Source organism: Catharus ustulatus, chromosome 17 (genome assembly GCF_009819885.2).
Source record: "Catharus ustulatus isolate bCatUst1 chromosome 17, bCatUst1.pri.v2, whole genome shotgun sequence".
NCBI classification, from domain to species: Eukaryota; Metazoa; Chordata; class Aves; order Passeriformes; family Turdidae; genus Catharus; species Catharus ustulatus.
Window position 1 is genome coordinate 12,368,250 of NC_046237.1, and position 27,680 is coordinate 12,395,929.

Here is a 27,680-nt window from a genome sequence, read left to right on the forward strand (position 1 = left end):
CTCTGACCTTGACAGACACAATAAAAAGGGGCTTTGCAGCATGCACAGAGCCACTCAGTCCTAGCACCAAGGTCAGTAATACAGAGCATGTCTGTGTGCACGCGTGTCCCCTGTACTAACCCGCTTCACCCCTGCAGGGTGGCTGATCCCAGAGGACAGGGGCTGCCTCTGGTGGCACAGGGGAGGGTGGGACAGACCTGCATCACGAGCATTTTTGCTGAGGACTGTGTGTTTTGCCAAGCTGTGGCTCCATCCGTGATGGCTGTGGCGTTGCAGAGCTCTGCAGGGTGGCACTGCATTAGATGGATATTTGGAAGCACGGTCATAAAAGCGATTTTCCAAGCAGCTGCCACGCAGCCTTCTAGAAGAGTCTTCCCAGGGATAATACATCCAGCCTTGCTTTTATCTTGCTGCAGGAGAACAGCCCTGGGTCTTTGCAGAGGGTTTGTGCAGGGCCCTAGGGCTCCAGCGGGTCTGTAGAGCTGGGACAGGTTTTAGCTGAGCTTATCAAGGAAAGGGTGTTATTGACAATCTCACCCAAAGTGGGAACGTGCACTTTGACACCAAAGTGGTTCTGGCTCACTCAGCTGGGACTTCCAGTGGGGGGATGACAGCATCAGAAGGGAAAGTGTCAGTAATTGTCTCATTAATATAATTGTGATCAGCTAGCATTGTTGCTGTCTTCTCTCCCTCCCTAAAGTTGAAAGCGTGTTTGGTGTCCGTGTCACTCTGTTCTCAGCCCAGCGGCAGGCACTTTCCCCATGCACTGACCCCTGTCCTTCCCTCCTTTCAGCACTCAGGTGTCTTTCACTCTTCCTTTGCTGCTCCCAAGTGTTCCTCAGCTGGACAAGATGTCTCTGCTGGACATGAGCGAGTTTGGGGAGGCAGCTCCGTACCTGCGGAAGAGCTACACGGAGCAGCTGAAGCTGCAGACAATCCCGTTCGATGGTAAGAGCCCCGCGCTGCTCAGCACAGCCCCGAGCTGTCCCCGGGTGTCACTGCCCCTCTGGAAGGCTCTCTCAGGATCCTCCCTGCCCCTTTCCCTGTGCTGCAGAACAAGGCATCACAGGGATAATTCCCCCAGCACCCTGGAGGGCAAGATCTCACAAGTGAGAAAGCGGATTTTTGAGTTTCCCCTGGTTTGCTGAGGTGTGGGTGGAGGTGATCCTTCATCTCCCCCGACCCCGAGGGGCAGGAGGGCTGAAGAACCAGTATCAAAACCTTCTGAAGCTCTTTAATTTTGGAGGTGTCCTCTCTGTCCCAGCCACCCTGCTCTTCCACGGCTTGCCATGCTCAGGGTCCAAGGTCCAACGTGCTCTTGGAGAGTTTTGTTTTCTCATACTGTCCTCTTCTCACGGCAGTCTGAGTGCAGGCAAACATGAAACAGCAGATTTCTGTCAGGCCAGTTGACCCCAAGACAAAAAGCTGCCAAACATGAAGAAAGCAAAGAAATCCCAGCTTCTATGACCAAGAACATAGGAAGGAATAATATTGTCCTTCCACATTATCAAACTGCATTTATGTGGCTTTCAGTTGACAATTTTGCATGGTCTTCTACATTTCAATCTGTATTATGTCTTCCTTTCTCCTTTCCTTTCTCCTTTCCTTTCCCCTTTCCTTTTCCATTTCTCCTCCAGGAAAGAAGCGAGCTTGGATCCCAGATGAGAAGGAAGCCTATATAGAAGTGGAAATAAAAGAAAGCTCTGGTGGCAAAGTCACTGTGGAAACCAAAGATAAGGAAGTAAGCAAATACCTTTCCTTTTCCAAGGGAGAGCAAGTGTGTGTGGAGGGGGATATGTGTGACAGGATCACGTCTGAAGCCATGAGCTCTTGCTGATAACCCTGTCCTGCTGATCACTCGTGCCCTGGGGGGACACACACGGCACTGTCAGCACACGTAGGCCAGTTCCTTGCCAAGAGTGGCACCAGAGCAGCATCTCCCACCGAGGGCTGCAGTCCCAGCCGGGGTATCCTGCGGGACACACCGAGGGCACGGTGGGGCTGGCCCAGCACAGCCCCTGCATGGGGGAGCACCCCCAGCACTGCCCTTTGTGATGCTGAACCAGTGCCTGGCTCATCCTGGAGCCTGAAACAACAGGTAAGGGGCCAATTGGCCAATTCCTGCTCCTTCTAGCCCGGGTTTGCAGTGGGGTGAGCTGTTGGGAGGACTGGCTGTGTCTGGTGTGAGGCTCCAGCCTTCCACGGCAAAGCAAGCAAGGACCAGCTGGTATTTGTCAAGATAATAACCAGTGCAATTAGCTGCAAATCAGCTTAATTAATATTCCTTTCTTGGCTGTGGGAGTCTCATGGCCCTGCAAGTTCACTGCAGAGGGGAGACTCACACTGGTATGAAACTTGGAAAACCTCACCAGGCAGTAGATGATAGATAGACTTTATTACTTCTATTTCATCTCTAGTCAGAATAGCACAAAGAAGGGGTTGTGCCTGCTAAATGTGAAAAAATAGCATGTAACAGTCTTTGACAAGTGTCAAAGCTTTGAAAATATTTTTGTCTGAATTTTGGAAAGCAAGTAAAGAGATTTGCCCTCTCCAAAGTGAAATTTGTCATAGAGGAGTTATAAATTTTTGAAGTTTATTCTGATATTTAGAACACCTTCAGATTCTGAGAACACAGCAGTTTCCAAACCGTCTTTTGCTGTTTTCTCTTGAAACTGTGATTTTAATGATTTGTCATGGATTTACAAAATCAGAAACGATGTCAGCTTTCTCTGGATAAGCATTTCCAGCAGAAAGTTTCCAGAGACATAAAGCCCTCCCTTACCCTTCTGTGTACCCTCCTGCTTTTAACACCTGGCGCCTTTTAACACCACGCACTTCATCTTCACCCATAAAAATGATAAACCCCTGAAATATTTAATTTAATCTTTATTAACAAGACCATTTGCTAAATCCAGCTTCTCCCATTCAGGCCAGATGCGTAACGTGATATTTTCCCCGTGCTTGGTCTCGTGGGATTAAATAAATCCAGTTTTAAGTGATGGGGTACAGGCTTCAGCTGTTTGCCCAAATAACCAGGGATCTCTTGGAGCTGAAGACAGCACTGGCATGAGCTTTCAGGCTGGGAAGGATGGGGGTGTTAAGCACATTGTGGGGGAGCAGCTTGGACCCCTCTGTCAGGCTCAGCAAGAGCCCCTCTCCCTGAGCAGGGAGCAAGCTGGGCTTGCTTGTCCCAGCTGGGCATTGTGGCTGGGTGCTGCTGGGGCTGCCCTGTGCCTGTCACCCCAAAATGTTGTGCAGCCCTGCCAGGATTGCCTGCAGGCACCGGGGCCAAGGCTGTCGCCAGCATGGGACGGTCAGGGTGTCCTTGCACCGGGCAGGTTTTGGGGCAGAGGCTGTTTGGTGAGCACTGCGGTCCCTCTGACGTGTCCCCCTCCTCTGACAGACACGGGTGGTGAAGGAGGACGATGTGCAGCCCATGAACCCCCCCAAGTTTGACATGATTGAGGACATGGCCATGCTGACACACCTCAACGAGGCCTCTGTGCTCTACAACCTGAAGCGCCGCTACTCCCACTGGATGATCTACGTAAGCCAGGGCACCCGTGGGGCCGGCAGGTGAGGGGGCACTGGGACACCCCCATCCCTCATCTACCCATCTTCCCCCTGCAGACCTACTCGGGGCTCTTCTGTGTCACCATCAACCCCTACAAGTGGCTGCCCGTGTACACGGCGCCCGTGGTGGCAGCGTACAAGGGCAAGCGGCGCACGGAGGCTCCCCCGCACATCTACTCCATCGCCGACAACGCCTACAACGACATGCTGCGCAGTAAGTCCTGTCCTGGGACTGCCCTGGGATCATCCTGGGACCGTCCTGGGATCATCCTGGGACCGTCCTGGGACCGTCCTGGACACCCCGGGCTCCTGGCACAGGGTGAGCTGGGCAGCGCTGCCCTAACGCCGCTCTTTCTCTTGCAGACCGTGAAAACCAGTCGATGCTCATCACGTAAGTGCCCCTCCATCCCCTCCCCGCTGTGAGCTCCCCCGTGCTGCGCTCCCGGGCGGGCACCCCGTGCCCACGGAGCCCCCCCGGCAGTGTCCCCTCCCCGTCCCAGCTGTCACCCCTGCCGTGCCAGGTGACAAAGCCCCGCGCGGGCCGGGCTCCCCCGCACCCCGACAGCTGCGGGAGCCGCCGCGGGGCGCCCCGAGAGCGGCACCGCCGAGAGCCGGAAAGCAGAGAGGGAGGCCAAGGCCGCAGGGACATGGTGGCCGCAGGGGAGGAGGGTGACGTGGGAGGGTGGAGGCCAGGTTGATTTCAAGTGACATATAGATAAGGGCTATATAAAGGACTCGAAAGGACCCTTCTCCGCTGCCAGGAGCCACGGACATTTTTAGCCTCGGCCATGGCCTAATTAGGAAAGGCAGGGGCTGCGGAGAGATGCTTGGCGCGTGTCCGGTGGCGGCTCCTGCCCGCTCCCCCCGGCTCTTTGTGATCTGGGATTACAATGGGACAGCAGCTCCTAACTATAGCCATGAGCTCAGGGGGCACCATCCACCCCGGCACCGCGCCGCTGCCATCCCCGAGATGCCCCAGCAAAGCCGGGCGTGCTGGAAGCTGCGGGGCGGGTCCCGGACAGCTGCAGCCCCTCCGGGACCGAGCACAGCCGGGGCTGGCACCCGGGCACACGGACAGCTCCAGCCTGCCCATCCTTCCGAGGCTCTGCTTTTCCCCGGCTGGGTGTCTGGGATGAGTTGTGCCTGTTCTTTGCCTCATGCCCTTGATCTGTGTATTTCTGTTACTCTAAGCGGAGAATCTGGTGCTGGTAAGACTGTAAACACCAAGCGGGTCATTCAGTACTTTGCCATTGTCGCAGCCTTGGGCGACACACCGGGCAAGAAATTAGTAAGACCTTCTTTTGAAACAAGTTCTTGTGGTTTTCTTCCTTTCTTCCTTCTTTTTGTTTTTTAATATTTTTTTTTTACCTCCTCCCCTTTCTTCTTACTTTTTCTTCCCCAACATTTTGCGTTTGGAAACGTGTTTTGGTCTGACCCACCTAGGGCTTGGCTTTTCCCTGACTTTTGAACAAGCAAGGCTTGAAATCATTCTGCTCAAGGGGAAATGGAATTTTTTTTTCAATGTGGCTGCTCAATCCATGCAGCCTGCAAGAGGTGCTTTAGTTGTTCTCTTTCTCTTCTCTTCCCCCTTCAACACCTCAGTGATCTTCTTAAGGAGCATTGAAGGGATGAAGTAAACCTTCCATTTCCCACCTTGCCTCTTTTAAGCCTTGCTTTTCAGCATTTTCTCCTTTTTTCCCCCCTCCTTTTGTTAATTTTGACCCTTTTCTACCTTGTGCTTTTCTTGCTCTTGTTTTGAATCTTGCTTTTCTTTGGTGCTGGTTATTTTTGAGCTGCCCTTGCAATTGCTTATTTCTTCTGGATACTTTGAGGCTCCAGTCTGCTTTCCCCTCCTGGAAGCAAACTGGCTGCTTCAGGTATCAGACAAGCAATACTTCAGCACTTTTTCTTTCCTCTTCTTAGAGTTTGAATTTAACTGTTCTTGCTTTTTGACACATTTCTTTGTTTTCTTGAGCTAATCTGTTTAACAGCTTTTTGGCCTCTCTTATAAAGTTATCCTCAGAGTTTTGGGGTTTTTTTCTTTTTGGATTTTTTTTGGCACTAAATGGTCATGCCCTGCTTTTCTGACCATGCTTCTCGTGGTTCTTGCCTGGTTTTTCTGGATTTCTAAAGACAATTTTCTCTCCTTTCTCTAGGCAGCTCTTGCCACTAAAACTGGGGTAAGTGTTGAGGGCTCTTTAATGCTGAGGACAGAGTTCTACTGCACCACAAATCTATGATAGGGTGATGTGTGAGGCCTCTACCTTAGCTCTGGGAGCAGTGTTTAGTTCCCATAGATGGAAGCTTTGCTGTTTCTTCTCTTACTGTCTTTCTGCCTCCAACCTCTCCTTCAAGGGATAATCACTCTTCAAACATTCATTTCTATCCAGTGTTTGCCTGGCAGTGGTGTGGGCTCCTCCAAAGGTGAGGTGATGCCTTCACACCCTGAAGATTCTCCTCGGCCTCAAAGCCCAGCTGGGGTGGTGGTGCTGAGGGGCAGGAGAGGACCCTGTGCCACAGGCAGCCCTGTGCTCTGGCTGCAGCCCAGTGCCCTGCTGATGCTCACCCTCTGCAAAGTGGCATTGCCCACCACTGCAGGCAGCTGATGTCCTTGCCTGGGGGACATTCCCGAGGTGTTTGCTCCAAGGAAACCCAGCAAAGGCTCCCAGCAGCCCAAGGGCTCAGTCACACATCCCTGGCCATTGATTTCTCTGAGCCTTTAGCTGGTGCCCACCCTTGGCTGGGGAATGTTTATCATCACATGAGTGACCCCCTGGACAAACAGGAGACAAACAGCTCAGGGGCTGAATCTGTGGATCTTGGGGCTGCTCTCACTGAATCTCCCAGACCAGGCTGAATTTAGAGATAAGAGATCAAGGGAAACTCAGGTGATGGTGTGTTGGTAACTGTGATTCACAGCTGCTCCCCATCTCTTTTGCCCTTCACACACCTGGAGCTGCAGAGGTGGGGAGCAGCTGTGGTTCCAGTGTTGGAAAGAGATGGTGGCTCTGGGTGGGCAGAGCTCAGAGCTGGTGTTCCCCACCTGAGGAAAGCCCTTTAGATTGTAATGTGTCAGACCATGGGCAAAGCTCTCATGAAAAATCCTGCAAATGCTTGTGTCACCAAACTCTGTATCAGCTGCAAGCCCCACCATCCTTCATGTGGTTTAGCACCAGTCTCTTGCTCCTCTGCTCAAATCCTTGTCCTGCTTTACCTGCATTAGGCAGAGGCTGTCCCTTTATCTTTGAACAGAGAAACACACGTGGGAAAACAAGGTTAGGAGAGGATTTATCTTAGGGCTTGCTCAGGAGAGCTCCAGTATTCCCAGCAGATCATGCAGCTGGGACTTGTGGTGCATTCCCATCACACTGGGACCCTGCAATGCATGTTGTTGGTGTAGGCACCTCTTGTTTCATAATATTCTGTTGATGTGAGCTGTCCTAGGCCTTGGTTTGGTGGAAATGCCTGGTGTCAGAAAGCCTGAAATCATTCAGACTGTAGTGGTGACAACACAAGCTTGCCCTTGGTTTGCACAGTGCAGCTCCTAAGGGGGTAAGGACTGCTGTGTGCAGAGGGGACAGCAGCCTGGGGTTCCAGTTTAGGTGAGGAGAAGGCCTCAGAGGGCACTGCTGCTGATCCCTAAACTGAGCTGCATGGCCTGGGCAGACAAGGAGATGCCTGGGGAGCAGCAGGTCCCACACACAGCCAAGGAGTGAGGCAAGGAGCCCCTGGCACTGCTCCGTGTTCTTGGTGACAGATCCCCTCTGGCTGTGTGGGACCTGACACATCCTTTGGTTTTGTTCTCCAGGGCACCCTCGAGGATCAAATCATCGAGGCTAACCCAGCCATGGAAGCTTTTGGCAATGCCAAAACCATAAGGAACGACAACTCCTCGCGTTTTGTGAGTGCCTGGGTGGGACAGGGAGCTGTGGCTGCTTGTGTGGGCTGGATGCACAGTGGCTTTGAGCAGTGGGAGCCACAGACACCTAGCAGAGAGCCACAGGCACCTAGCAGTGCTGCTTCCTAGTGGCACTGGGCTTCCAGAGCCAAGTTTTTCTGCTCACATCAGTGCAGCAAATGGTGGCCAGAACAAATGGCCCTGGTGTCACAGCCTGTGGCTGGAGAGACATCCCTGGCAGGACCAACGCTGAGAGGGACAGTGAGCACAGCCTGGAGTGCTCTGGGACAGACAAGGGTGTCCCTTCCAGGAAGCTGCACTGTTTTGGCTAAGCCCACTCTGGGAGGGGGACACTGCTGGGGGAGATCCTGAGCCCAGCACAGAGCAGGGGCTGCAGGCAGGCTTGGTGTCAGAGCCCTGCAGAAATGGTCAGGGGTAAGAATAGACCTGAGGACAGGGTTTTGTCTGCTGTCAGTGAGATTTCTGCCTGCCTGGTATTTAAACCCTTGGGCAATGCTCTTTGAGATTCTTCACATTACAAACCAGAGAACTTTACCCCATTACAGAGCCCAGTAAGTTGCCTGGCATCAGCAGAAACTCAACAAGCAGGAAATTAATGCAGTGTCTAGGGGCTGTTCAGAACTGTATCTCTGTAGCCAAGCCCAGCATTTATCTCCTGTGTGTATTTTCAGGGCAAGTTCATCCGGATCCACTTTGGTCCCTCAGGGAAATTGGCCTCAGCAGACATTGACATCTGTGAGTAGCTGCACTGGGGAGGGAACTCATCCCACTATTTGTGCTCAGATCTGGGAAGGAACAAGCCCTGCTCTGACCCCTCTGCCCTATTTCATTCTAGATCTTCTGGAAAAATCCAGAGTGATTTTCCAGCAACCCAAAGAGCGAAGCTACCACATCTTCTACCAGATCCTCTCTGGGAAGAAACCAGAGCTGCAAGGTAAGGCAGCCCAAGATGCAGCATGGCCTGAAAACAGCCCCAGAGAGCTCTCTTGTCAGCTTTGGGGTCCACAGCAATGAGCAGACCCAGCTCACCATGCAGGCTCTGCTGTTGAATGCCTTTCTAGCTGTGCAGGATCATAGGATTGGTGAATAATTCAGGGTGGAAGGGATTTGAAGAGGTCATTAGCCCAGCCTCCATTATCCTCAGAGGCTGAGAAGCCAGGCTAAATCCCTTTCTGCCACTGCATAGGAGCAGAGGTCACCCAGGATCTACCTGCTAGGTGGGAATGTGCTTTGCAGAGCTGCCTTGCACAGAGTCCTCATGGGGTGGTGGGTACAGCACTGACCTCAGTGTGTGCAGGGTGGAGATTTACTCGTTTTGGGATAGAGGGAGGTGCTTTGCAGCCTCCTCAGCAAGTGAGATGACCTGTTTCAGGTGAGCTTGGAAACAGCTGCACAGCTCTCTCTGGGCACTGGTGAAGATGTGATCCCCTGAGCTTGTGCCGGGGCAGTTCTGTGCTCTGAGCAGCCTCCTGGTGTCCCATCACACTCAGGAAGCCTTTCCCCATGCAGAGGGATGGCTGGCACAGCCCCTGGGGTGGTCAGGTCTTGGCTGAGGGCTCTTGAGCTTGCTGCTGAGCAGCACCTTATTAGGCAGGTCTGAGAGAGCAGTAATCTTATCTGGAGTCACAAGGGCACGGTGGCCACTTCTAAATCAGTCTGCAGCCAGGCCATGTCCCAAGATAGCAAACAGGAGGCAAGCATGGAAGAGCTGGACCCATGTGTGGAGGGAGGCTGTTCCTCCCCCAGTTGGTGCCCTCTCGTCGAGGCTGGGGAAGCCTTTCTGTGTTCAGGGCTGTCTCTCTGCCCAGGGATGTCCCTGTCAGGCTGGCCTCACCCTCTGCATGGCATCCCCCTACAGATATGCTGCTGCTGTCCCTGAACCCCTACGACTACCACTTCTGCTCCCAGGGGGTGACAACGGTGGACAACCTGGATGATGGTGCAGAGCTCATGGCCACAGATGTATGTGCACAGCCCTGGGCTGGGGAGGGCACAGCCTCCTTCTGGGCAGCTCTGGGCTTTCTGTGTGCCCCTCTGTAAATTAGTTGGGAATTCCCTCTGGTTTAGTGGCCTTGGGTTGCTGTGAGCCTACAGGAAGGGGCAGAGTGGCTCTGATCTCCACCAACAGGCTCATCCAGGCAGGGAAGGGAGAGCAATTCCCAGGAAGGGCCTGTGCACACGAGCACTTTCCATAGTGCCCATGGGGAAGATCACAGAATCATTGAATTTGTAAAAGACCCCCAAGATCACTGAGTCCAATCTTGATTCATTCCTACCATGTCCCCAGCCCAGAGCACTGAGTGCCATGTCCAGCCCTTCCTTGGACACCTCCAGGGATGGGGATTCCAAACCTCCCTGGGCACCCCCTTCCAAAGTCTGAAAACTCTTTCTGTGAAGAAATTCCTCCTGATGTGCAACCTGAACCTCCCCTGGTACAGTTTAAGGTTGTTCCCTCCCATCCTGTCCCTATTCCCTGGAAGCAGAACCCGATCCCCCCTGGTTGCCCCCTCCTGTCAGGGAGCTGTAGAGATCAGTCAGGTCTCTTCCTGAGCCCTCAGCTTGGAAAGCCTCCTCCTTGTGGATGCTAGGCTAGTCCTTTTGCTTTCAAATTGGTCTTGTGGGAGCTGGAGCCACATTCCAAAACCCTGTGGACAGTATTCCAGAGAGAGCACCCTGCCCAGCCCCAGGACAGGGAGTGTACCTTGGGAGATGGTGGGAGAAGGAACCAACCCTCACCTCAGCGTGGTGAATTTGTTCTATCTCTACTGCTTTGTGTCTCCTCAGCACGCCATGGACATCCTGGGCTTCAGCAACGATGAGAAATATGGCTGCTACAAAATAGTGGGGGCCATCATGCACTTTGGGAACATGAAGTTCAAGCAAAAGCAGCGGGAGGAGCAGGCAGAGGCTGATGGCACTGAAAGTGAGTTGGGCTCTGTGCTCCAGACCTGCCCAGGCTGGGATAACTCTGGCTCTGATCCTGAACACCCCCCTGTCTTAGCCCTGCTGGGGGTGCACCAAGGGCTCGTCCTTGAGCAATATTTGGGACAGTCTCTCTGCAAGGTGGTCTTGTCTGCATCAGACTTGTCTCAGCAGCATCACAGGGTGTCACAGCCCAGCTGAGCTTCATCTTGTGCAGCCTCTCCCTGCTCTGCATCCCTTGCATTGCCATTGGACAGCTTTCCAGGCAGGGCATCCACAGAGGATGAGCCAGGCTGGGAGCAGGACCTGATCAGCTCACAGCCTCCTGAAGAGCAGTTAGAGTAGGAACAATCACTGTCTAACACTTTTCCTGGTTTGTTGCTCAGCAAAATCCAGTGCAATTCACAGATTTAAGAACAGCAAACCTGAAGGGAGAAGGGTGACTTTCCAGCATGTGAAAGGGTGAGAAGTGGGAGCTCTAGCACTTATTTGGAAGGTTTCAGGAGGAATCCAGCAGAAATGACTACCTGGATTAGTCTTGGTCACATTAACATTCATGAAGGAAAAGTTCTCTTTGCCTCAGGAGTGGCAACACAGGCTTTAGCTGCTGCCTGGTAATTAATGAAGGGTTTGATATGGCAGTGATTTCCCTACAGAGGTGATTTTCTAGCTACAATTTGCTATTGGGAGTTTGTGAAAGACAATCGCCTCTCTTCTGGTCAATTCAAATTCACTGTGTGAAAATTCAAACTTCCACTGGAAAATGCATTGAGAATCCCAGATCAAGAAGACTAAAACCTGAGAATCACTTGGTAAGGTATAGCAGGCCTCCAAACAGTAACTTGTCAGGAATTTCAAACTTGAAAGCATCATAGACTATCCAAGATGGGAAATCACATTAGATGCTGCAGGAGGTGTACAAACTAGCATGGTTAGCACTGATAACCATAAGAGCAGGTGATTTTAAATTTTTGTTCCTTTTCCCCTTCCCAGACCCTCCTGCTGAGCTCCTCATGTATTTGTGTTACTTTCCAGGTGCTGACAAAGCTGCCTATCTCATGGGAATCAGCTCAGCTGACCTCATCAAGGGGCTGCTCCATCCTCGTGTGAAAGTGGGCAATGAGTACGTGACCAAAGGTCAGAATGTGGACCAGGTAAGTGACAGGACAACAGGACACATGTCCCCTGCTCACATGGGTGCCACTGGTGCCTCATTTCACTGTCTCAGTGTAGGAGGAGACTGCAGAGCAGCAGGAGAAGGTGTATCCACAGTTCCTGGCTTTTAGAAGCAGGGCAAATGGGTGGCAGAGCTGGCTGATAGCTTTGCACATTAACCAAGGCTGGAGATTCAGTGCAGTGTCCTTGAGATGTGGGTTGGGTCTCACTCAGCCAGAGGAGGCCCAGGTTCTATGGATCTGCTTCAGAGAGTCACACTCCTGGGAAGGGTTCAGCCCTGAAAAGCAGAAAACTCTAGATATCTAAATACTCATCTGAGCTGATTTTGTGGAAGACTCAAATGCACCAAACGTGTCTTGTCAGAGTCCAGCCCCACCCCGGCTGGGGACCCAGACCTGGCCTGAGTAGTGCAAGCCAGTCTTTGAGCACAATTCAAGAGGCCCTCAGGAGCTGGTGTCTTATCCAAAGTGGGCTGCAGGCTCCTGCCTGCCACAAGGCTTCTAAAAGTGTCACTTTAAACTAAATTTATATCCTAAGACCGTGGAGACAAGACAGGCCAGGCAGGCAGCAACACACTTGTGAGGGATGTAAAACAAATTTTGGAGCCTGTACTGTAACCACGAACACCTTGGATCTGTCTGTCCATCCTTTGTGTGCCAGGAGGAGCTCTCTCTCAGCCTATGGGTCCTGTAGGAGCAGGGAGAAGCTGACTGTGTGCTCTGGGCTCTGCCTTGGCAGGTGCTGTACGCCGTGGGGGCCCTGGCTAAAGCCACCTACGATCGCATGTTCAAGTGGCTGGTGACCCGGATCAACAGGACCCTGGACACCAAGCTGGCCAGGCAGTTCTTCATCGGGGTGCTGGACATTGCAGGCTTCGAGATCTTTGATGTGAGTGCTGCAGGGCCCTGCAGAGGGCTCAGGACAGCTCGGTCCCCTGGTGTTTGAGAGCTAGTCTATCTCCTCTTAGAAACTGAGGGAAGGAGCTCTTGTCTGAATTGATGTGTCTGGAGCAAACAGGCAGCTCTCATGGAATGATTTAATGTTGCTGTGGGCACATCTCTAGTGATTGCTGACTAGCTGCTCTGGTAGCAACACAGCTGAGCCTGGCAGGGATCACCCTCCACAGCCAGGCAAAGCACAGGAGTGAATCCCTTCACTTCTGGAGCTCTGCCTTCTGACTTGGATCTGTTTTGTTCTTGCAGTTCAACAGCTTTGAGCAGCTGTGCATCAACTTCACCAATGAGAAACTGCAACAGTTCTTCAACCACCACATGTTTGTCCTGGAGCAGGAGGAATACAAGAAGGAAGGCATTGAATGGGTCTTCATTGACTTTGGCCTGGACCTGCAGGCCTGTATTGACCTGATTGAGAAGGTACAGTGTGAGGCAGGACATGGAAATGGTACTGCTGGGAGATGGTTGTTTGCAAAGGCTGCAACAGAGAGGTGCTCTGCTATCAAAATTAAATATTCCCTCCCTAGTCAGTGGCAAGTGCCCAACTGTTTTTTTCCCATACTTACAACTCAGTGCCTCCAACCCTTGAGACCTTTATGGCACAAATTTTGACTTCACGAAAACATGAAAATTCTGTTTCTACCCACTGGGGAGCCACAAGACCTGGTGCAGTCTTTTCCCCCAGAGAGCAATCTTCTCTTCCCCTTTTTTCCTGTCCACTTGCAGCCCATCAGTGCCTCTTGAGCATTCACTGATTCAGAGCAGCTTGGAAATATTATAGCAGCTTATAGAAAATATTTCCACAATTGCATGTAGGAATTTTTTTTTTTTTTTGGAAAGGAGCAATCCTGGAGAAGATTGCTCCTCAGCAATCTGTTGGACCAGGGCAAACTTCCATGTCTTGCAGGCCTATCCAGTCCCACATGGGACTGGGAGGTCAGAGACAGCCTGGAATATGCTGGTGACAGCTTGGCCCTGTGACCAATGTCTTGCACCTGGATGAGGAAGGGATGTCCCAGGTCAAGCCCATGCTCAGTGGCACAGAGAATCCCCTGTTTTGGGATCGGATGTGACAGCACTGAGTTCAGTCCTCTCTCTCTCCCTGCAGCCCATGGGGATCCTGTCCATCCTGGAAGAGGAGTGCATGTTCCCCAAAGCCTCTGACATGACCTTCAAATCCAAGCTCTATGACAACCACATTGGGAAGTCGCCCAACTTCCAGAAGCCGCGGCCGGACAAGAAGCGGAAATACGAGGCGCACTTTGAGGTGGTGCACTACGCTGGTGTGGTACGTCCTGGCAGCTGTCCCAGCCCCACTCCTTCCCCTGGCAGGGACAGGAATGTGCTGACCTTTCTCTTGGGGACAGGTGCCCTACAACATCGTGGGGTGGCTGGACAAGAACAAGGACCCTCTGAACGAGACAGTGGTGTCCGTCTTCCAGAAATCCCAGAACAAGCTCCTGGCCTCCCTCTATGAGAACTACGTGGGCTCTGCTTCAGGTGAGGAACGCTCTCACCCCGTTGTTTACCTTGGTCTCCTCTCCCTCTCCCCCTCCTCTCCCAGCTGTTGGTGCAGCACCCCTGTCCCTGGCAGCCCAGGCAAAGGGAAAACCCACACTGATCCCTAAAATCCTTCCTGGCCTGAGCAGGTGGGTGCTGGTTTAAGGGCTTGTGTGGGGCTGTGGGGTTGTTGTGGTGTCCCTGTGACTTTGGGAGTGTGCAGGGGTGTCTTGCTGCCAGGAGCTGAGGAACAACACCAAGAACTGGGTGCTGTGGGAGATGTTTTTGGTGGTCAGTGCCTCTGTTCTGCAGCAGGGCACAACCACCTCTGCTTCAGAGGCAGCAAAGGCTGTGGGAATTTTAGGGGTGTTTGGGGGTTCCCCTGAGTCCTTCAAGGCAGGCAGATGTTTTGCTGATGTACATAATCAATATTTCAACCCAACAGAGGAACCTCACAAGCCAGGGACCAAGGAGAAACGTAAAAAGGCAGCTTCTTTCCAAACAGTGTCACAACTGCACAAGGTGAGAGCCAGCCCCTCATCCAGGGCTGTGGGGGAAACGTGCTCTGAGGGTCCCACTGACAGTCCCTTCCCTGCTAAAACTTGGTTTCCTCCACCTCCTGGGGCCTGAAGGGCCATGAGCGCTCCTGAGGGACCCACACTCTGCCAAAGCCCCCAACTCCCTCTCATGCTGTGCCCAGCAGAGCCCCAGCCCTGTCCCTGTGCTCCCAGGGCAGGACACGAGGCTCCAGGCTGGGGGAGCTCCTTGGAGCTGGGCTGGTGCTGCTCCTGCCCTCGTGACGCTTGCAGCAGCTCCTCTGCCTTTGAGAGAGCGGCAGTTAAGACTTGTAGTGATGTTTAGATAATTAATTCCATGAACATCACTTTAAGTCTGTGCTACTTCTCTCCTCATTCCTGTCAGCGGGAAGGACTACCTTTGGGCAGAAGAAAACGGAGGAGGATCTTGCAGGTGTCTGAGCAGGCAGCTCCCTGTCCTGGGGGGTGAGCTGACCCATTTTACAGCTCAGGATGTCACACAGCTCCATCACAGCTCACCACAGGAGTTACCTGGCCAGCCCAGAGCTCAACCAGCTAGAAAGCAGCACAGAGGGGTGTCCTGCCATGTCAGCCTTGTGGGGACAGGGCCAAGACACAGCCCTGAGGCTGCTAGAGCCCCTGGAGTGTTTGGACAACACTCCCATGTATAGGGTGGGGTTGTTGGGGTGTCTGTGCAGCGCCAGGACCTGGACTGGTTGATCCTTGTGGGTTCCTTCTAGCTCAGGATGTGACTCTTTGCCAAGGTGCTTGAAGGAGGCAGCTCTGTGACAGAGCCCTTGTTCAGGGATAAGTGTGACTTTATTCTTTCTGGGCAAGTCACAGGCCTTGGGGAAAGGTGTCAGTGGTGAGGAGTTGCTCCATGGTGATGTGGAGCTGTGGGAAGGTGTTTCCTTCCCTGAGTTGGTCCTGGACAGGCTGAGACTGTACAAGGAGGGGAACATCAAGGGTAGAAATGCTTGGAGAGAAAAGGAGGTGCAGTCTGCCTCAGCAGGGCCCTCTGCCACGGCATTGTGGAGGAACAGGGAAATCCTGCACATCCTAGCATTCTCTCTCTGCAGCTAGTGTGGACACCAGCACTGGAATTGCAGGGTGGTGAGCACAGAGCTCTGTACCAGGAATATGCTCAGTCCTGTGTCCCTGGATCTCCCCTGCAGCAAAACTTTACCTACAAATATTTGGGAAACATCTAGCACAGCAAACTTCTGTGGCACAGCAAAACCTGCCAGTGCCACTTGTCTGACTGCCAGCCCAGTCCCCTCTGCCATGGGATAGTCTCCCACCCAAGTGGGAATTAGATAGATCCTGCCCCAGGTGGGAATTCCACTGCCAGCATAGGAGGAGGAAATTCCCCCTTTCCCATGCCATAAAGGGCTCTCAGGGTCTGCTCCCTCCCTGTCATGGGGAAAAGGGGCTGCAGAGAAAGAGAAGCATTGCAGGGAAGCAGAGCTGTCCCCTCAGCCCCTGTGTCTGCCCTGCAGGAGAATCTCAACAAGCTGATGACCAACCTGCGCTCCACCCAGCCCCACTTCGTCCGCTGCATCATCCCCAACGAGACAAAGACCCCAGGTATGGGACAGCTGGGGCAGCAGCCTGGCAGTGCCCCTGGGATTCTTGCACCCACCCTCTCCCCAACCCTTTTCATGCTGCCACTGAGCCCTGACCCCATCTCAGTATTGGAACTCCTGTGACCTAGATCAGTCTCCTCTGCTGGGGAGAATGAGCTTTGCCAGGCTCCCATTTTGGCTGTGCAGCCTGGCACTTGTGTAACAGCAGGCATGGATGAGTCTTCCAGGCTGAGTTCTGCCATCCAAGCCCAGGCTGCAGCACTGGTAATCGGCACAGACCTGCAGGACACTGTTCTAACCACAGGGTGTTCCCAGGGTTCAGACCCAGCCTGTAGCTCCATTCCCTCTGTCTTCTTGGGCTGAGCATGTGCTCCATGTGTGTCCTCCCCTGCAGGAGCCATGGATTCCTTCCTGGTGCTGCACCAGCTGCGGTGCAATGGGGTCCTGGAAGGGATCCGCATCTGCCGCAAGGGATTCCCCAACAGGATCCTCTATGCAGACTTCAAGCAGCGGTAACTCCCCTTCTTCTTCCTCACCCAGCATGTGTTTCAAGGGCAGACAGACCTGTCCTGGCTCTGACCTGCTCCCCAGCTTTGCAGGGCTGGTCTGTACCCCCACATACCCCCAGTGCCTGTCCAGTTTGGGATAGCGCTGCTGCTGGCTCTGGGGTGCCAGACATGGAGAGTTTGGGATGAGATCTGGGTGTCTGAGGTGCTGAATGCAGGGGGAGGGTGGCAAGGCTCAGGTCCTTCTGATCCTGGCTCAGATTTCTCTCTGCCCTTGGGATGGATCCTTAGGGTTCTCACCTTAGGGTCCCATCCATGCTGCTTAGCCCAGGCCTAGTGAGGTCAGTGGCCTCCTTGCACAGTCTCCCTGATGTTCAGGGACTAAAATCTGCCAGGGTTCCCTGGTGCCTGCAATCCTGTGCCCTGCAGCAACTGGCTCACACACAGCTGCAGCCTGTGGGGCAGCCCCATGGCTGCACTGGGCTCTGGGATGATGCTGGTGCTGCAGTCCTTTGCATGGCTTCCCTCTGCTCTGCCCCACAGCTACCGTATCCTCAATCCAGCAGCCATCCCAGAAGACAAGTTTGTGGACAGCAGGAAGGCCACAGAAAAGCTGCTGGTCTCCCTGGAACTGGACCGTGCTCAGTACAAGTTTGGTCACACCAAGGTGAGAGCGGGCAGCTGATCCTTGGGAGGGAGAAATGTCCCCTCCTGTTGCTCTCCATGCCTGTCTCTGCCTGGCCACACCCCTGCACTCTGCAGGGTCTGTGTGGCCCTCTAAGGGACTCAGGAGGGCAGAGGAAGATGCAGGCTGGGAAGAGAAGGAACAGCTCTGAGCAGGTCACTACTGCCTGACCTCATCCCACCCACCACATCATCTTGTCCCTGCTGGGGAGCATGATGTGCTCAGGGCAGATCTGGTTTCCTGTGCTGTGCCATGTGTGGGTGCAGCTCCATGTTTCCCTGGCAGGCTGAGTAACCCCTGAGCCCTCTGTCCTCCTGCTGGTGACTCCACTCTCTTGCCCACAGGTGTTTTTCAAGGCTGGTTTGCTGGGCTTGCTGGAGGAGATGCGAGATGAGCGTCTGGCCAAGGTCCTGACAATGCTCCAGGCCAGGATCCGTGGGTACCTCATGAGAGTGGAGTATCAGAAGATCATCAGCAGGAGGTAGAGCTGTGGGGGCAAAAGGCAGAGCTTTGTGTCTCCTTGTCTCTTGTGCACGTGTGCGTGGGTATGACCTGTGGGCTTTGCTTGTGTCTGGCAGTGATTGGTCCTGAGGGATGGAGGCAAACCTGGAAGAGGTCTGGCATTGCCCTGGTAGAGGGTAGAGGGGATCTAGGTGTGGGGAGCCTCTGGTTTCCACTGGAAGATTCAGAGGGAGGCAGAGTGGGAAGAGCTGAAATCCAGTCCACCCCACCCATCCCAACAGGGCCAGTTCTGTGTGCAGACAAAGTCCCATTCATTCACCATTCTGCCATTTGTCCAGCTGGTGGAGAATGGACCCATATCCAGGCTTGCAGAAGCCAGGATGGGACATGGGGAATGTCCACCCCTGATGATGCTATGCTTGTATTCCCTCAGGGAAGCCCTCTATACCATCCAGTGGAACATCCGTGCCTTCAATGCTGTCAAGAACTGGTCCTGGATGAAGCTGTTCTTCAAGATCAAGCCTTTACTCAAGTCTGCTCAGACTGAGAAGGAAATGTCCAACCTAAAGGAGGAATTCCAGAAGCTGAAGGAGGCTCTGGAGAAGTCTGAGGCTAAGAGGAAGGAACTGGAAGAGAAGCAAGTCTCCATGATCCAGGAGAAGAATGACCTGGCTCTCCAGCTGCAGGCAGTGAGTGCCTCACTGCTCTCTGGGGGTGTTAAGAGTTAAGACAGTGCAGGGTCCATGGGTAGAAGAAGGAGCAGAATGTCCTAGAACTCCCCTTCAGCCTCCTGCAGTTCTGAAACTCCCTCATTGCCACAATCTGTCTGAAGCACAACCTAAGACTGCAGAGCTGAATTACCATCATATTCTGAGGCTGTCACAGGGATTTGTGATTTGTGATCTGGGAAGGGTGTTCTTCTCACAAAGGGGTGGGAGGGGATGGCAAGGGGATGGTTTGCTTGCCAAATTTTGTGCTGTTTTTCATGCCAGCCCATCCTTCCTCTGGAAAGATTGAGTTGCTCTTTGGGCCTGGTTAGTGTGAATGGTTGTCCTGAGAACCTTGATGACAGGCAGTGACTAGAGCTGTATTTTTTGTACACCTGGGCACCTCAGGCTTGCTCTACCAGTCCACAAGGAGAAGGCCAGGACAGCAGGGCTGAGAGCAGAGTCCTGGGGCAGAGGGTGAGCACTGGCTCTCCTGTGCCTCTTCCAGGAGCAAGACAACCTGGCAGATGCAGAGGAACGCTGTGACCTGCTCATCAAGTCCAAGATCCAGCTGGAGGCCAAGGTGAAGGAGCTGATGGAGCGTGTGGAGGATGAGGAGGAGATGAGCTCAGAGCTCACTGCCAAGAAACGCAAGCTGGAGGATGAGTGTGCAGAGCTGAAGAAGGACATCGATGACCTGGAGCTCACATTGGCCAAGGTGGAGAAGGAGAAACATGCCACAGAGAACAAGGTAACTCACTCCCTGCAGGGTCCAGCCTCAATGCTTGTGGGGACACCAGAGAAACATCTGGGATAAGGCTGCTGGTGTGGGGGAACTGGGGCAGGGCAGAGGGAAAAAGGGGATGTGAGAGGGAAAACCCTTCCATGTCCTGCCTTGTTGCCCAGAGGGCTGTGGGCAAATGGCTCTGTGCTGTGGCAAGTGATCTGAGGCGTGGAAAACCCAGGCTGGCCAATGGCAGAGGGGCTGGCTACTGGTGGGGAGCTGAGCTGCTGTTGCCCATGGATGGACTCCTGCCTTTCAAGGGTCAGGCTGCAGGAATATCTTTGCACCCCCTCCCTCTGAGAAGGTGCTCACTACTTTTGTCCTCACTGATGCAGGTTAAAAACCTGATTGAGGAGATGGCTGGTCTGGATGAGATCATTGCCAAGCTGACGAAGGAGAAGAAAGCCCTGCAAGAGGCCCATCAGCAGGCCCTGGATGACCTGCAGGCTGAGGAAGACAAGGTCAACACACTAACCAAAGTCAAGGTCAAACTGGAGCAGCAAGTGGATGATGTGAGTCATCAGCTAGTGAGAATAAAGCAAGAGAGGTTTGAGTCACATGTCCAGGAGAGCCCAAAGGCTGTCCCTGAGTGGGATCTGGAGTATGGGATCATTACCAGATCCCCCTTTAATTTGGCCAGTTGATGAATAATCCCATTGACAAACTACCCCTGAAACAAGAGGTGGTGTAGAGCACCTCATGGAGAGCAGCCCTGGACTGAGAGAATGGGACTGGAGACCAGCTGGGAAGCACCTCTAGCTCCCAGGGGACTGGTGTAGTTCCCACAACAGTGGACATGGGGAAGGATGGGGCTGCAGAAGGTCCTTTCCCTCCCTACCCCACCTCCCTTCATTCTCCAGCTGGAAAGCTCTCTTGAACAAGAAAAGAAGGTCCGCATGGACCTGGAGAGAGCAAAGAGGAAGCTTGAAGGAGACCTGAAGCTGTCCCAAGAGTCTGTAATGGATCTGGAGAATGACAAACAGCAGCTGGATGAGAAGCTTAAGAAGTGAGTGTGTGACACATGCCTGGGCTCTGGGCTTGCTCTGCACCTCTAAATCCAGCAGATGTGTGGTTTGAGCAGGAAACTCTGGCTCTGGGCCCTGCTGTGTGACCAGTCCAGGCACTGTGAGGGCTTGGTTTTCCTGGGCACTTTGCAGAGCGGCTGAGGAGCTCATGACAGGCTCACAGACCAGGGCACGATAGACCTTCCCTGCCTGGCAGGATCCAACACACTGCTGGGGCCTCAGCTGCAAGTACAGACTCCAGTCCCATTCTCATTGGGGCACTGGAGAACACCTTGGGACCTCAGAGGGAAACCCCCAGAGCCAGTTGTCTGCCAGTTTGGCTATTCAGTCCTTCCTGTGAGCCTTCCAAGAGCTGCTGCTTATCCCTTTCCATTGTGGGTTTGTTCATCCTCTGGCCTGGGTGTGAGAGTGCAGGAAAATTAAGGAGTGAGAAGGACCTGTTGGGACAGTGTTTGTTTGACCAGAGGCTCTGTCTTTTGTCTGTACAGGAAAGATTTTGAGATGAGTCAGCTGAACTCAAGGATTGAAGATGGGCAAGTGATGGAGGCCCAGCTGCAGAAGAAGATCAAGGAGGTCCAGGTAGAGTAGGAAGAACTGTTCTTACATCCTAGGAGTCCAGAATTTCTATTAGATGCGACGTGCTAGGGAATCTGCATGAGCCAGTCCCTCTCTGAGCGCCTGGGTGTCTCCTTGGACAAAGCTGGTATGGGTAGCAGGAGCCAAGCCCTCTGCCAAAACATGGTGGATTGAAAATTAAACAATGAGCTACTGAGGTGAACACTGTCACCAACCTGGGGAACAGCTCCCAGAATGTAGTTCTCTGTCCAAAATAAAACCTTTAATCCAGTAACCAGATTTTGAAAACCCAAATGTAGGACACTGGGATTTTTCCTGTCAGAGACAGGTCCCCATAATCATGAAAGTTCACATGAAAAGAAGCTGATGCCAGCTGGATCCTGATGGCAGGGACTGAGGAGAGCAGGAGCACCTGCCTCCCAAAACAGCGCGAGACTTGTGGCTTTTTGCCTCCCATCATCATCAGAGATACTGCTCCACTGTGAAGAGCAGAGATGCTGGAGCTACATGCAGAGTTTGGAGCATCTGCCCTTCTCTGTGTGTCCAGGCACGCGTTGAGGAGCTGGAGGAGGAGCTGGAGGCCGAGCGAGCCGCCAGGGCCAAGGTGGAGAAGCAGCGGGCGGAGGTGTCGCGGGAGCTGGAGGAGCTGAGCGAGCGGCTGGAGGAGGCGGGCGGCAGCACGGCCACGCAGCTGGAGCTCAACAAGAAGAGGGAGGCAGAGTTCCTGAAGCTGAGGAGGGACCTGGAGGAGGCCACGCTGCAGCACGAGGCCACGGCGGCCGCGCTGAGGAAGAAACACGCCGACAGCGTGGCCGAGCTGGGCGAGCAGATCGACAGCCTGCAGCGCGTCAAGCAGAAGCTGGAGAAGGAGAAGAGTGAGATGAAGATGGAGATTGATGACCTGTCATCCAACGTTGAGTACATCACCAAGAACAAGGTGGGTCCTGGTTGGTCTCTCCTGTGGCCATCAGTGCAGCTGGGTGCAGTGTGACCAGCACAGCCACATCCATGGAGTGGTGTCTCAATAGCTCTTTGCCATGGCCAGGTCCCTGTTTGACCCATAGCTTGTCCCTGTGTCACTACAGGAGGCTTTACCTGTCCTAGTCAAGTCTGGAGGCTCTGGGAAGACATTTCCTGGGAGACTTGACTGCAGAGAGCTGCTGTTAGCTTAGCAGTGAGCTCTGGCAGGCTCCTGCTCTCTGCCTTGTGTGCCCATAGGATCCCCTGAGCAGAGCAGGGTATCCCAGGATGGGAGACTGGTGATCTGTGGCCAGAGCTGAGCTCAGCCAGGCTGTGCTTGGTGCCTGCAGGCCAATGCTGAGAAGCTGTGCCGCACCTACGAGGACCAGCTGAACGAGGCCAAGGTCAAAGTGGACGAGCTGCAGCGGCAGCTGATGGACGTGAACGCCCAGCGGGGCCGGCTGCAGACCGAGAACGGTGCGTGGGGCCCATGCCTCAGGACTGCTCTGCCTCTGGGGTGTCTGGCTGGGGGAGTGGGGTTCAGCTGGGCAGTCTGTCCTCCTCCTCCCACAGAGGGGAAAACTAGTTGGACCTCAGGAGGGATTCCTTTTGCCTTTAATTGGTTGCACCTCTGCCCATGGCCCAGCTTGCCCTGGTGGGAATACAGCTGGGACAGCTGAGGCCACAGGCTCTGGAGAAATGTGGGTTAGTGCAGATTGTAGCCTTACAGCCCTGAAGTAGCTGTTTTGGCTCTGTTTGAACCCAGGGGAGCTTACTCGGCTGCTGGAGGAGAAGGAGTCCTTTATCAACCAGCTGAGCCGTGGCAAGGTCTCATTCACACAGAACATTGAGGAGCTCAAGAGGCAGCTGGAGGAGGAGACCAAGGTGAGGTTTCAGGGCATGGCTGGTCTCTGAGTGACACCGTGGCAGTGGCCCAGACCCTTGGGCTGGGGAGGTGGGACATACCCTGCACACAGGGCACCTCTTCACTGGGGAAGAGCAGAAGTTCCCTGCTGCTGCTCCCAGTCCTGGTGCCATGGCCTGTGTCCTGGAGCCTGGAGTCAGCTGCTGCTCTCTTCCTCAGAGCAAGAATGCCCTGGCCCACGCCCTGCAAGCCTCCCGGCACGACTGTGACCTGCTGCGGGAGCAGTACGAGGAGGAGGTGGAGGCCAAGAGCGAGCTCCAGAGGAACTTGTCCAAAGCCAATGCCGAGGTGGCCCAGTGGAGAACCAAGTACGAGACTGATGCCATCCAGAGGACTGAGGAGCTGGAGGAAGCCAAGTAAGTCCCATGGCTTGAGTCAGTTCCTTGTAGGTGGCAGCTTTCTGTTCAGCAATGGGGCTCTCCCAGACCTGGGGTGACACAGCACCTGCCTGGATTGGAGGCTGTGGGGCAGGATGGCCCCGGGGCAGGGAGCGCTCACCCCGGTACCACTGGCAGGAAGAAGTTGGCCACCCGGCTGCAGGAGGCAGAGGAGGCTGTGGGGGCTGCCCATGCCAAGTGCTCCTCGCTGGAGAAGACCAAGCACCGGCTGCACACCGAGATCGAGGACATGTCGGTGGACCTGGAACGCGCCAACTCGGCCTGCGCTGCCCTGGACAAGAAGCAGCGCAACTTTGACAGGATCCTGGCTGAGTGGAAGCAGAAGTACGAGGAGACCCAGGTGGAGCTGGAGGTGTCGCAGAAGGAGTCACGCAGCCTGAGCACAGAGCTCTTCAAACTCAAGAACGCCTATGAGGAGTCCCTGGATCACCTGGAGACCCTCAAGAGGGAGAACAAGAACCTGCAGGGTAGGACTGGGCTCCTGCACTCTCCTGGGGCTCTCCCCGGGCTCCTTCTCCTGCCCTGCCCTCAGGCATGTGGGATTGGGTCCCTCCTTGGCCAGGACAGGACCTTGCTGCCCAACCCATCCATTGGAGAGATGCAGCCCTGCTGGGATGCCGGCGTGTGTCCTACCCTCGTGCTGGGGACACTCTGGGAGGAGAGGCAGAGCCACTTGGCTCCCGCCCTCAAATGGCTCCTGTTCCCAAATGGTGCTGGTACCTTGGCTGTGGCGTGGCACTGCCTTGGGGGTGCTGCTGTTGGACAAACAGGTCTCCCCACGTCCTTAATGACTCTTCTATGCTCTCTCCCAGACTGCAGAAATGTCCCCAAGCAGAGCCTTGGCTGCTCTCCAAGGGGCAGGGGGACATCAGCTGAGCCTGGGCAGGGGGCTGGGGACATCACCTGCACAGGGCTGCCCCACAAACTCCTTCCTGACCAAATTCCTTGTGTCCTTGGCAGAGGAAATTGCTGATTTGACTGACCAGATCAGTCTGGGTGGCAAAACCATCCATGAGCTGGAGAAGGTGAAGAAAGTGCTGGAGAGTGAGAAGAATGATATCCAGGCAGCTCTGGAGGAGGCTGAGGTGAATCCTTGTTTCCCATATGTTCCTGTTGCCCCCAGGAGCCACTGGCCCACCCTGCAGCTCTGTTTGGATGGTGGGGTGACAGAGGGTGACAGCCCCGAGCCAGGCTGTGACCCCTGGGAATCCCATCATGGGGGTCCCACAGCCACTGGGGTGGTTCCACCTGCTCTGCCCCCATAGCAATGGGCTGGGGGACAAGGCCAGGGTGGAGTGGGTGGCCGGGGACAGCCCCCTTCCCAGAAACCACCTTCCCATGGCTGAGCTGTCTCTAGGGAGCCCTGGAGCATGAGGAGAGCAAGACCCTGCGCATCCAGCTGGAGCTGAACCAGATCAAGGCTGACATGGACAGGAAGCTGGCGGAGAAGGACGAGGAGTTTGAGAACCTGAGGTATGTGGGGTGAGGGGACAGACTGGGACGTTGCTGTGGGGGCAGAGCTGGCACTGTGGCCTGGCAGGGTTGCCCAGGCCCGGCTGTCCCCAGGGGCTGACGCGCGGCCTCTCCTGCAGGCGCAACCACCAGCGCGCCATGGACTCCATGCAGGCCTCGCTGGACGCAGAGGCCCGGGCCAAGAACGAGGCCGTGCGGCTGAGGAAGAAGATGGAGGGGGACCTGAACGAGATGGAGATCCAGCTGAACCATGCCAACCGCCAGGCTGCCGAGTTCCAGAAGCTGGGCCGCCAGCTCCAGGCCCAGATCAAGGTTGGGACAAACTCGGGGCCGTCCCTGCTGCCAGCCCAGCTCGGTGCTGTCCCCGCTCACCCCGTGCTGCCCCACAGGACCTGCAGATCGAGCTGGATGACACCCAGCACCACAATGATGACCTGAAGGAGCAGGTAGGTGCCCTGGAGCGCCGCAGCAACCTGCTGCTGGCAGAGGTGGAGGAGCTGCGGGCGGCCCTGGAGCAGGCGGAGAGGAGCAGGAAGCTGGCGGAGCAGGAGCTGCTGGAGGCCACCGAGAGAGTCACCCTGCTTCACTCCCAGGTGAGGCACTGCTAAATCCTGTGTCTGCACTGGTGGGATGGCCAGCAGTGGTGAATGACCAGCCCTGGTCACACTGAACCTGCTCTGTGTGCAGAACATGGGGCTGATCAACCAAAAGAAGAAGCTGGAGGCTGACATCTCCCAGCTGAGCAGCGAGGTGGAGGATGCGGTGCAGGAGTGTCGCAGCACCGGGGAGAAGGCAAAGAAGGCCATCATGGATGTAAGAGGGTGATGGGGACGGAGCTGTGTGGCTGGGGAGGGTCTCACAACATCTCCTTTAAGCCCCTGCTCTGGCAGGGCTCCCTGGCCTTGAGGTGATGTCCCCTGCTCTTGGCCTTTGCAGGCTGCCATGATGGCAGAGGAGCTGAAGAAGGAGCAGGACACGAGCGCACACCTGGAGCGCATGAAGAAGAACATGGAGCAGACCATCAAGGACCTGCAGCAGCGCCTGAACGAGGCAGAGCAGATTGCTCTCAAGGGGGGCAAGAAGCAGATCCAGAAGCTGGAGGGCAGGGTGAGGAAGTAGGGGCAGATGCCTGGCTGTGTTCTTCAGGAGCCGACTCCAGGGGCTGCCCCAGTCCCTGTGGCACCAGACTCTGCCCCATCCCTCTGTGGGGGACCAGGGGACCGTCCCCAAGGCCCTGCCGGCCTGGGCCCAGCTGAGAATGGTTTTAGCCTCTGCTGTAGCTTCTCTGAGCTGGGAAAGTGGCTTGGCTTTAGCAGGGCTGATGCTTGGGAGCCAAGTGCTGATGCAGTGTGTGCCCCTTGCAGGTGCGGGAGCTGGAGGGAGAGCTGGATGCAGAACAGAAGAAGATGGCAGAGGCCCAGAAGGGCATTCGCAAGTACGAGCGCAAGGTCAAGGAGCTGAGCTACCAGGTACAGCAGCTCTGCACACAGGTCCAGCCCCACTCCAGCAGCACCTGGCACATTTCTCTTTGCTTGGCCTCATATTACCCAAGAATCCATCCACTAAGTCCAGCCCAGCCTGGACTTCTGGGCTGTGTTTGGGGAATGACAACAACTGCACAAGCTTCTCCCTGCTACAAGAGGCTTCTCCCTGCTCTAGGTCCTTCTCCCAATTTCCCAACACCTCCTGAGCTGGGTGATGGGACACAAGATGGGGGGGGACCAAGGGATGGATGCTGTGACACAGGGCTGGGTTGGTGGGGCAGGTTGGTACTGTGTTTGTGACCTGGCACTAGTGGGACTCTGATAAAGGTGGAGGTGAGGGGCTGCTGGGGTCTGGCTAAGGGAGCTGGGGCTCTTGCAGGCTGAGGAAGACAGGAAGAACCTGGCCCGGATGCAGAACCTGATTGACAAGCTGCAGAGCAAGGTCAAGAGCTACAAGCGCCAGTTTGAGGAGGCAGTAAGTGCCCTTCGCTGCTCTGGGACAGGGCTGGCCCTCCCTGGGACTGCCTGTCATGGCTGTGAGCCATGTGGGGAGCTCAGAGCCTGCTGTCCCTGTGCCCATGCACCCACCCCTCCCATGTCCCTACCCAGGAGCAGCAGGCCAACTCCAACCTGGTGAAGTACCGCAAGGTGCAGCACGAGCTGGACGATGCTGAGGAGCGCGCTGACATCGCCGAGACCCAGGTCAACAAACTGCGCGCCCGCACCAGGGACGTCATCTCCAAGGTGGGCACTGCTGGGTGGGAGTGTGGGGAGGTGGGCAGGGGCTCCTGCCAGCCCTGGAGCCAGGGGAGTGACCACACAGCACAGTCACCTCCTGCTGGGGCTCTGCTGCTGGAGCTGCAGGATGAGCAGAGCGCTCCCTGCCTCTGGAGCCCCCCTCTCACCAAAGCCCTCTGGGGATTTTTTCCAGCCTTAGGAGCCTGGCTGCCCTGTCCCTGCTGCTGCTGTAGGTTGGAGCAAGCGACTGCAACAGTCACTGTCAGCTTTGCACTGCATGAATAAACGTTCATGTGCAGAACTGGCTCTGTTGTGTGTCACAGGGTAACCAGGGCCTCACCCTCTGCCCCTGGGGTCTTGGAGAGCATTTTTTACAGGGACACACAGGCAGGAGAGAAGCCCAGTCCTCCCTCTCCCAGCTCTACGGCCCTGGCTTGGGACAGGTTTTGGGAAAAGAGCCTTTTCCTCATACCTCCCCACCAAACCACATCTCTAACTGCAGAGACCAGAGCTGAGGCATGGCAGACCTCAGCCACTACTCCTGACAACTTAAACCCCCCTAATACAGCCTGGAGGGGGTTCTGGCTTGGGCAAAGGCACTGGAAAGAAAGACATCTCCACTCATTTCTTTAAAATAGTTTTCTTTAATAGTTTCCATTTAATATGTTTATTTGCAATCAGCAAATCAGCATTAATTAGGGCAGGATGAACCTCAGCAATCCATGGGGACAGTGCAGACTTCCAGAGGTATTTGTTAGTGCCACGGGGGTCCCACCTCCCTCCCATCCCAGC

The 27,680-nt window shown here is 54.8% G+C and overlaps 1 protein-coding gene across 1 annotated transcript; it reads left to right on the forward strand.

Annotated features, from left to right (window-relative positions):
• Nucleotides 1-27,189, forward strand: MYH7B (myosin heavy chain 7B). The gene is made up of 43 exons (XM_033074789.2): nt 1-71; nt 794-948; nt 1,638-1,741; nt 3,404-3,547; nt 3,631-3,787; nt 3,937-3,964; nt 4,765-4,861; nt 5,730-5,753; nt 7,382-7,474; nt 8,164-8,227; nt 8,328-8,426; nt 9,351-9,454; nt 10,277-10,415; nt 11,450-11,568; nt 12,329-12,478; nt 12,793-12,963; nt 13,652-13,831; nt 13,911-14,043; nt 14,489-14,565; nt 16,079-16,166; nt 16,560-16,677; nt 17,215-17,338; nt 17,701-17,837; nt 18,252-18,507; nt 19,034-19,276; nt 19,645-19,821; nt 20,170-20,315; nt 20,823-20,913; nt 21,458-21,847; nt 22,221-22,347; nt 22,637-22,755; nt 22,955-23,151; nt 23,311-23,660; nt 24,154-24,278; nt 24,551-24,666; nt 24,786-24,978; nt 25,056-25,259; nt 25,354-25,479; nt 25,603-25,773; nt 26,031-26,135; nt 26,530-26,625; nt 26,760-26,894; nt 27,082-27,189. The coding sequence occupies exons 2-43, from the start codon at nt 852-854 to the stop codon at nt 27,085-27,087; spliced, it is 5,820 nt and encodes a 1,939-aa protein (XP_032930680.1). The 5' UTR covers nt 1-71; nt 794-851; the 3' UTR covers nt 27,088-27,189.
• The last annotated feature ends 491 nt before the right edge of the window (nt 27,190-27,680 follow it).

What these genes read in the sequence shown, in the direction of transcription:
- MYH7B (XM_033074789.2), top strand. Translation starts at nt 852, where the DNA reads ATGTCTCTGCTGGACATGAGCGAGTTTGGGGAGGCAGCTCCGTACCTG. An exon ending in CAACGAGACAAAGACCCCAG is followed by an intron (nt 16,167 to 16,559) that starts GTATGGGACAGC and finishes CCTCCCCTGCAG; the next exon opens with GAGCCATGGATTCCTTCCTG. An exon ending in TGGCTCTCCAGCTGCAGGCA is followed by an intron (nt 18,508 to 19,033) that starts GTGAGTGCCTCA and finishes TGCCTCTTCCAG; the next exon opens with GAGCAAGACAACCTGGCAGA.